General features: G+C 31.9%; 1 protein-coding gene across 1 annotated transcript; it reads right to left on the reverse strand.

Annotated features, from left to right (window-relative positions):
• Positions 1 to 323: 323 nt before the first annotated feature.
• Positions 324 to 4,135, reverse strand: LOC134693937 (uncharacterized). The gene is made up of 2 exons (XM_063554888.1): positions 3,826 to 4,135; positions 324 to 791 (listed from the first exon to the last, which is right to left on the reverse strand). The coding sequence occupies exons 1-2, from the start codon at positions 3,953 to 3,955 to the stop codon at positions 598 to 600; spliced, it is 324 nt and encodes a 107-aa protein (XP_063410958.1). The 5' UTR covers positions 3,956 to 4,135; the 3' UTR covers positions 324 to 597.
• Positions 4,136 to 9,679: the final 5,544 nt, after the last annotated feature.

The following is a 9,679-nucleotide window of genomic DNA, read 5'->3' on the forward strand; positions in this document are numbered from 1 at the left end:
AGACCAGAAATAGAACATTAAATTCAATTTTGGGGCAGCAAAAACAAAAGGACCAAAACGTAACTTATACCTGATAAGGTTGTGACCCTAATGTTAAGTTAATTTATAAGTTGAGATTGTATGACCAAAGCGTTTCATCGATACCGAGTTGCAACTTGATGAATTGTGCAATTTTGGAACGAACGTACTTTCCATCAGCAACGGTACCGACCCACCTAAATCATGTAACTTAAAAAGCTTTAATTCCTAACTACATGTTCATGGCTTAAAAAGTAACGAAAAATACATTTACTTTATATATAAAATATAGTATATCATAAACCTATTTTACAAGTATATACATGTATATATGTGAACCAAGTTATTTATCAAACTTCCGTTTAAAAAAATGTCGACACTCAAAAGTATGTATTTTAAATTTTTTTTCTTCGCTGAAATACACGAAAAAAGATTTTACATCTACAGTTATCCTGTATTTAAGACACATATAAATAAACTAGGCTGCCTTGGAAGAAACATGTTGGTTCGTACTACGGAATGGTCCACCAGTCCACATGTCTATGAACCTCAAAACATATCTATAACTTTGTTTTGAGTCTATTCCCTCGCCATACTCAACAATCGATCTCCTCTAACTTCTATCGCCTCTTGGACGAGTGCACAGAATGGACAAAACAGAACGGTTAAAAAGTCTCCGCACGTGCCACCCACAATGCCCTTCTCTTGTCGTACCCGGCCTCGTATTGAAACTGCTGCCACCAAGTGTACGATGGGGAACATGTAAGTTAATCCTGAAAAGAAACAAAATATAAATGAATATTTTTTCGTGAAAATGTAGGTATACGATTTACATATTAAACAATAAATATCAAACTACCAACGAATAAAAGATAATCAAAAAGAAAAACAGAGGACAAAATAAATTAAAAGATTGCCTTCAAGTTGGCTAACGATCAAAGGTACATGTACTTGTTGACAGGACCATTTTATTTTATTTGCAAGACGGGTAAAAGTTAAATCTGAAATAGCTTATAGTAAGTTCGAGTTATAAGGTATTACAACTGTGTATGTGTATTCTGTTGTAACAATATTGATATTGAACAAAAGGAATTTCTCGTTGCAAATTGACTTTCGATTTGCGTTTTTAAAAGTGTAATGTGTCTCTCACTTGTCGGCATTATTTGCAAATTTTACTTAATATGTACATTTACTTATAAAGTTTGATTAAAAGCTTAAGGAAGATATGATTCTATATATCATAGTTTATTGTAAATTCGTTCATTATCTTTTAAATAAATTAACGCTAATTTTCTCGTTTGATTGGTTTTACATTTGACATTTCTATGTCTTTTATAAAGCTGTCTATACAGTATGAGTTTTGCTCCTTGTTAAAGGTTTAAAGTAACCTATAGTTGTCTATTTCTACGGTATTTGGTCTTTGCAGATATATCTGTCATTGGCAATACCAAATCTAATTTTTTTTAATATTCTACATGTATGAGATATACTTGTACACAGTGTAGATCAATGCGACACCGATAAAGCCAACAACAAAAAATATGTGAAAGAGACATGAAGTGCAACGATACTGTCTTCACTGACAGCATAGTTATATATGCCAAGCGCAAGAGTAAAAACAAGTTAAGACTATAAAAACAGCAGAGACCTTTAAAACTTGCTATATAATTCGATTTGATGAACTATGTCTTTGAACTTTCGAAAAATAAATTATATGTTCATTCTTGTCGACACTTCTGGTTTGAAATATGTCGTGATGGGAATATTGTTATTCCCAGATGCATTTTCGTGCTTCATGACTACATGGATTTGACAACAATTTCGAATTTCCCTACCAAAGTTAACCGTGGTTCGCCATAACTGGTTGTTGCATGGTTGGTGATAACTTTATGCCGTATAGGCGATCATAGGTCTTCTATAATTAATACTCGAGCTTTGCGTTTTAAATTTGTCTTGCGTATAACACTCAATGCAGTGGTAAAGTATATAGAATCTTACTCTCGAATCAAAGGTTGGCTATAGACTTGTATATGTTGTATTAAAGAAAAAAAAAGAAACATGGAAATTGTTTATGTGGCTGTCAAAATTCAGGAATATTCCCAGTGGTTTTGTATTGTTGCATCTGAATGAAGGTCCAAGTGAGCTTTTCTCATCACTTTGCGTCCGTAGTCCGTCGTCGTCGTCCGTAGTCGTTAACTTTTACAAAAATCTTCTCCTCTGAAACTACTAGGCTAAATTAAAACAAACTTGGCCACAGCCATCATTAGAGTATCTAGTTTAAAAAATGTGTCCGGTGAGCCAGCCAACCAACCAAGATGGCGGCAATGGCTAAAAATAGAACATAGGGGTAAAGTCAAGATTTTGGCTTATATCTCTTAAACCAAAGCATTTAGAGCACAAAAAAAAGTTCCCAAGGTCAAAGTCTATCTGCCCTGAAATTTTCAGATCAATCAGAAAACCCGTTGTTGGGTTACTGTACCGGAATTGGTTATTTTCAGAAAATTTCGCAGCTTTTTGTTATTATCTTGAATATTATTATCGATAGAGATAAACTGTAAAACAGCAGTTATGTACAGCAAAGTTAGATCTACAAATAAGTCAACATGATCAAAACGGTCAGTCAATTAACCCCTTAAAAGGAGTTATTTCCCTTTAGTGTAAATTTTTATCAATTTTCATAAATTTTGTAATTTTGTAAATTTTTATTCGTTAATGATAGGCACATAGACCAAGGTGAGCGACACATGCTCTTTAGAGCCTCTAGTTATTTTTACTGATACACTATAATATGAAAATAAAGGGAGGTGGTATATGCTAATATGAGACAACTATTTATCAAAGTTCAAATGAAGTGGATGTAAGCAGTTATACTAGGCAACCTTATACGTATTGTTTGAATATGCATCCCTATCATTACGTTCAAATAATGTCATTAATTGAACGAGATATGTCGTATCTGTAAGACAAACACTACTGATATATTTATAAACTAATATATCAAACAGTACAGTAAAGTGATTTTAAAAAGAGAATTTTAGGGCACGTTAAAATCGATTTTAGAACTGTGTAGTCTAATTAGCAAACTGCTTCTTTTGCAAATAAAATATGTTTAAATTAAACTAAGCAAACTTTAATCCAGCGGAAAATATAGTACTAGTATTGGAACACAGCAAACTATGTAACTACTTCAGATTGAAATGGACAATATGGGAATCTAGTAGACAAATTAAGAATTGACATAGATTCAATAGGAACAATATGAATCAGGTGTACAATACTGTTATCCATTTATAGACAATATGAATTTATACATGTAGAACACATTGGAATGCAGTAAACAATGCACGAGAACAGTAGAAAATCGGACAATATAGTACACACGTGACCATTATGCGAATACAGCTGATAAAACAGGTTCCCATAGACAGAAGGACTACACATGTTACAGTGAACAATGCACACCAAAAATGTCTATAAACTATAGAGAATGGAAATAAATGGGGAATGTGTCAAAGAGACACTAACCATAGAGCAGACAACAGCAGAAGGTCACCAACTGGTCTTCAATGCAGCGAGAAATTCTCGCACCCGGAGGCGTCCTTCAACTGGCCCCGAAACACATATATATATACTAGTAATAGTTGACAATACATGTTCTTATATGAAAACACACGAATCAAGTGCACACTACGGATAACCAATTGATAATACAGGGAAGTGGAAAAAGAAAACGGATATCCAATTGATAATTTACATCCCACATATCTCTCTGGGCATTGAGTATGGAAATAATGCTATTTGACTTACCACAACACAGACAGCTATCTCCCATCGCCTCGGCATTTTTACCAAATGTGTAACATGGCACAAAATACGTTATAATACATAATCCAAAATCGTCGAAACAACCAAATAAACTGCTCTGCCAATCCGACATCTTTTATCTTTCAAATTTAAATAAAACCTATCAAATTATGCAATTTCGGAAAAATATATCTTCCGATCAAGACTTTAAGTTTCGTTTTGAATTTAAAATAAATTTGAAGGATGGTATTTTGTGAATGAACACTAAAATTACTTCCCTCTATCGGAAACTTAATCACATGTTGTAAGATCACGTGAATATTAGATAATAATAGGTGTATATATGGCGTATAGGTCAATATGTTTTAATCTGAAAAAGATAAATTGAAGGTTTTTGTTGAATGTGGTACAGCTTATTAGTAGTTTAGTTTTTGTTCAATTTAATTTTAAGTTAGTATGTAAATATGTCTAGTACACAGGTGTACAACGGTTCTGATTTATCTCATGATTTATAATATATGATATCCGATCTCTGTATAGACGTATTGGGGTACTAGTAATGTTTACATAGCAGAGAATAACGGGGTGCTTGAATAAAAGAAGTGTAGAGTATAATGAGCAAACAGAAAAGAGTAAAAGTACCTAACAAATAAAGTTTCCGTAAATGAACGTCGCAAAAATCTAGTTCTTTATGCATTGAAAATATAAGAAATACGATCAATATTAGTTCTATATATATATATATATAATGATTTAAAGGACGGTAAAAAAATTATAGTTATTATCAAAATATTTAACTGAAAGATTGATCAGATTTTTTAAATACCACTAGTTATAAGCGTGAATACACACTTAATTGAGCGACTTTATCTTTTTGTAAAGGTGTATTTTTTATATATTTAACGTCGTTCATTCATTACTTTTTTTTTATATATGTAATAGGAAATGTGTTTTTCGTTAGGCAAAATGTCAATATGTATATAAGCATAACCAAAATATACATGTACGTCAAACAACCAAGGAAAAGGCATAGATAAACAGGAATAAAAATTGAAACGTTTTATTAATTGTGAATCTTAAAGTTTACGCGTTTTTACTATGTTTTCTTATATATTATATTTTATTTGACAAACAAAATGTGCAAATATGACTGCAAGTCAAAATGAAATTTTAATGAAATTTACAGTTTTTCATTTGGAAAAGAGTCCTGTTTTGTTTATCTTATCCTTCCAATGTCTGTATTATAAACTAACGTAAAGTTCTTTCATTAAATATTTGATGAAAAAGAAGACAAAAATGGATAAGTTTTGGGATTTTAAATTGGACCGTTTCTGGTTATTTGGGCGTATGACATTTGCGCCGATTTTTTAAATTTTCATTCTTTCATTTGCGCCGATTTCAATTTTTAATTTGGATTCATATTATATAGTTCTTGAACTTCGTTGTAACACTATGGACACATGGACATGGACTGAAATGGGCCGATGAGTCAATTCCTAATTCCTTAATCAACGACGGTCATACATGTACATATCGGAAGGTCAGTCTTGAAGAGAATACATGTAACCATGCGGCAGATCGATGACCGGAAGACAAAGGCTAAATAACTATGGGTACGTTCAAGGAAAAGGTCTGAAGATGTATCTAGTATGCCTTCTTCCATCATCACTCTCCTCTGTACAACTAGCTAACGGAAGAGGTCAAAATGATAAATGAAAAATAACATGACTTGGATGGAAAGTTGTCTCGTTGGCACTCATACATCTTTTTATATCTATTCACTTGTAATTTACCTGTTATATACCTTTAAAAAAATCGGCGCAAATGTAGAAAAAAATCGGCGCAAATGAAATGCAGATCAGCGCAAATGCAAAACGCCGGGTTATTTTTTCAATCGATGATAAAGATAATGATTTATTTAGTATATTGGTATCATAAAGAAAGGTCGGCCGAAAACTTGTGAAATTATATTTTTTCTCTCTTGTGTTTAATATATAAAACAATTGACCTCTAGAATTTCATTTGATCGCTTAAACAAACGTGTAACAGGAGGTTAGTGAAGTCAGTAAATTATGTACAGAAGTTGAGAAAAATCTATATTCAATTTGGTAATTAAATCGCACACCATCTGGTATTTTGTTTGTCACAGTTACACGGAACTTAAATTGTATTTATTTTAAAAAAAACACGTTCACGTGTATCTTTATCCATCTGATGAGTTAAGCCTTTCAACTGATTTTCATTCATTTCTAGTTCGTTCTTATGTTGTACTGATATACCACTTTCTCAGATTAGGGGTAGGTTGGGATCCCGCTAACATGTTTAACCCCGTCTCATACTGTATGTATGTTCCCAAGTCGGGAACCTGTAATTCAGTGGTTGTCGTTTGTTTATGTGTAACATATCTGCTTTTCGTTCATTTTTTAACATAAATTAATCTTATTCTCAATTTACTGTTCCTCACACATACTAATATGTAAAAACTACAATTTTAATGCTTAATTCATAGTATTTCTTTATAATTTGTACATATTTACACATGTCATTATGATAAATAATTTACTTTCTTACTTTATTCGGTACTTTATTTTAATGTTATATAATTAGAGCAGGGAAAGGTCGACCTACAAAATTTGCAACAAACAATAAACCAAAGACATCTGATAATAATATTCAGCAAACGACAACCACTGAATCATAGGCTTTTAATTTTGTACAGACACATACAAAATTGTAGCGAGCTTATTGTTTTTTGTACATGATCAACCTTATTTCAACCTGCAACAGTAGTGTAACAGCACAACATGAAAGTTTAATATTAACATTGATATAAATTATATTTAAATAAAACCATTTCGAAAAAAAAAAGTACCAATCTATGACAACTAGTACATTTAGATACATGTACTAAAAAGTTAGTTCAAAGACAGATATAAAACTATAGAGTTTATCATGATTATTATCCCCATTCTGACCGCACGGGGCTCCAAATTTGTACATTATCCACAACAAAACGGACGCCCAACTCTAACAAGGAAATACTCCGGTCGAAGACCAATGGTGACCATACTTCTACTCCCCATGCATATGGCCAGTCACTTTTGGTGGGAATTGCGATAGAAATATTAAAGGACAAGTAAACATTAGTATTTAATATAAGGGTATACACAATTAAAGTTACCTTTTTTTATTTTCAATATCAGATTCGTACTGTACCGATAAGAAAAAAGTTAGTTGGGTGTTGAATTGACAACATTTGGGGTGAATTCCAGTACTAAGGGAAGTAACTCTATTTTACTGTTTACATTGAAGTACTTACTAGATATAACGCGATATTGTAAGCCAAAAAAGTGTCCCATGAAATTGTGTCTTCTTAATCTATATTTAACAGTTCATCTGTGAATTTTTTTTCACGGGACAGAATATCACATTTGTAAACTATAAAGTAGTGTCTCCCTTAGAGAAAAATTGTCCTAGAACTTGGACATAATTTCATGGATGATTTATAAAAATATGTCACAAGGGACAATTTTTCATAGTGTAGCTATTTTTTTCTGTCCCTAAAAAACGGAAATAATTTGGCAATCATTGAAATGTTTTAATCAATTAGTTAAATCATAATTGATATTTAAACCAAGACAACCCAGATGTTAACAAAAATGGAAAGTGGTGAATATAAACAGCTATATGACTTTTTGTTTATAATGGTCACTACCCTCTAGAGTTTAATAAAAATGAAAGAAGATCATTAAGAAGTAAGGCCAAGCAATTTGAAATTAAAAACAATGAAATGTTTTATGTATACATGTAGACAAAAACAAACACAGGATCAAACATTAAAACTTGTTATTCATAAGGACAAACTGAGGGTTTATGAATATTATTCATGACATAAATATTATTGATCTTGCTAAAAATGGAAATCGAAAGATGTTAAAACAAATCATTATTCCTACTGTATATTTAAAAACAAATGTTGATTTAGTCTTATATTTTTTTTGTAAATTAAATGATTTGGTATTAGACAAGACTTTTATGCAATTTGGACATGAATTCATTTTGAAAAAAATATCTAACAAAGGTCACAATAGCATAATTTTTCAAGGGACAGTGTTACACAGAAGTGGACAATATTTTATAATGAAATTCTGTCCTGGACAAAATTTCACATGTCAGAATGGGACATCAGTTCATGGGGGACACTATTTAATCCTACAATATATCTGTAGTGATCAACCTTTATGATACTTAAGGTGGTACCTAACACTACAGGGAGATAACTCTGTAAAGTCAGCTAAACGTTTTAATTACGTTGTGATGGAAAAGGAATATTAAGCTTTTCAATGATCAAAATTGGTGTTTGTCAAATTGCTATATAACCAGTGTAATTTTTGTGACAAAAACGGTTGGTTCAAAAATTTTTAATTTTTATATTTTTGTCAAAGGGTCAAAGTAAATACTTTGTCAAAATTTTATGAAAATTAAACGAGCCAAATTAATTTTAGTGAAAATGTTGGGTACCACCTTAAAAAATCGATGCGAATACATTTATCTGTCAAACGTTTAGAGTTCTATAGATACAACAATGTAAACTATGATTTTTTTTAAATTTTCATAACAACTAACTCTACAGATACATCAAAACGTATAATAAACCAAATCTGTAATATCATATCTATAAGAGATTTCAGATTAGATGATAGTCGTTACTTTGGATCGTTTTGTGAAGCATAACTGTACATGCATATTGGATTGGTCAGTCGTAATGCTTTGAAAGATACAGCCTGTAGTCCCCCCAAATCAACTTCTTGTTTCTACAGTTCTAACGTCCTGAGAGCTTGGACAGTTCCACCCTCTAGGCATAACATTTAACGTCCTTACTCCTGCACTTTCATACATGTACATTCAAACGGACTCTATTTAATTAAACAGTATTTGGCAATCCAAGACGTAGAAAATGAGACTAATTTTTATACCCAAGAGGAGACAACAGTTATTATATACAAAAGACAGACAATATAAAATTGAAGATGTGGTATGATTGCGAATGAGACAACTATCCACAAAAGACCAAAATGACACAGACATTAACAACGATAGGTCACCGTACGGCCTTCACCAATGAGCAAAGCCCATACCGCATAGTCAGCTATAAAAGGCCCCGATAAGACAACGTTAAACAGTTCAAACAAGAAAACTAACGGCCTTATTTATGTTAAAAAAATGAATGAAAAACAAATATGTAACACATAAACAATGTAGGTCTCTTCAACATCTCAATACGCCTTCATTTTTATAATTTTATTGTTGTAGCCATGTGGCCTTGTGATTTATCTTCATCCCTAAACACATCTTTCATTATGCAAACTGATTCATTAAGAGCTAGAACTGAAGAAAAAAAGATCGGTATCAGCATGTGTGTATAGAACGTTCATCCCAAGAAGGGGTATCGTCTTCATTAATCATGTAATATACGCCACTTGACAATAAACAGACATAAATCTATCAACCAATCGTTTCTCTCTAGTTTTAAGACCAACAACTGAATGTACTATTCTGTATCTTATATCTGTCTTTACCCTGCTTATGAATTACACGTATATCTGTTTACAGTTATATTTACTGATAATACTGTCTAAGTGTAGAACGTTCATCTCATGAACGGGTTATCGTCTTCACTAAGCATGTGATATACGCCATTGACAATAAACAGACCTTAATCTATCAACCTATCGATTCCCTTTTGTTTTCAGACCAACAAATAAATGTCCTATTCTATCTTATATCTATCTTTTTCCTGCTTATTAGTTATTCATATATCTGTAATGTGTACTAACAATGCTGCTCAAATTGGAAA

Source organism: Mytilus trossulus, chromosome 13 (assembly GCF_036588685.1).
Source record: "Mytilus trossulus isolate FHL-02 chromosome 13, PNRI_Mtr1.1.1.hap1, whole genome shotgun sequence".
In the NCBI taxonomy this organism is placed as follows: domain Eukaryota; kingdom Metazoa; phylum Mollusca; class Bivalvia; order Mytilida; family Mytilidae; genus Mytilus; species Mytilus trossulus.

Coding starts and splice junctions, on each gene's coding strand:
- LOC134693937 (XM_063554888.1), bottom strand. CDS start 3,955: ATGTCGGATTGGCAGAGCAGTTTATTTGGTTGTTTCGACGATTTTGGA. Junction 792..3,825: donor AGATAGCTGTCTGTGTTGTG/GTAAGTCAAATA, acceptor GTTTCTTTTCAG/GATTAACTTACATGTTCCCC.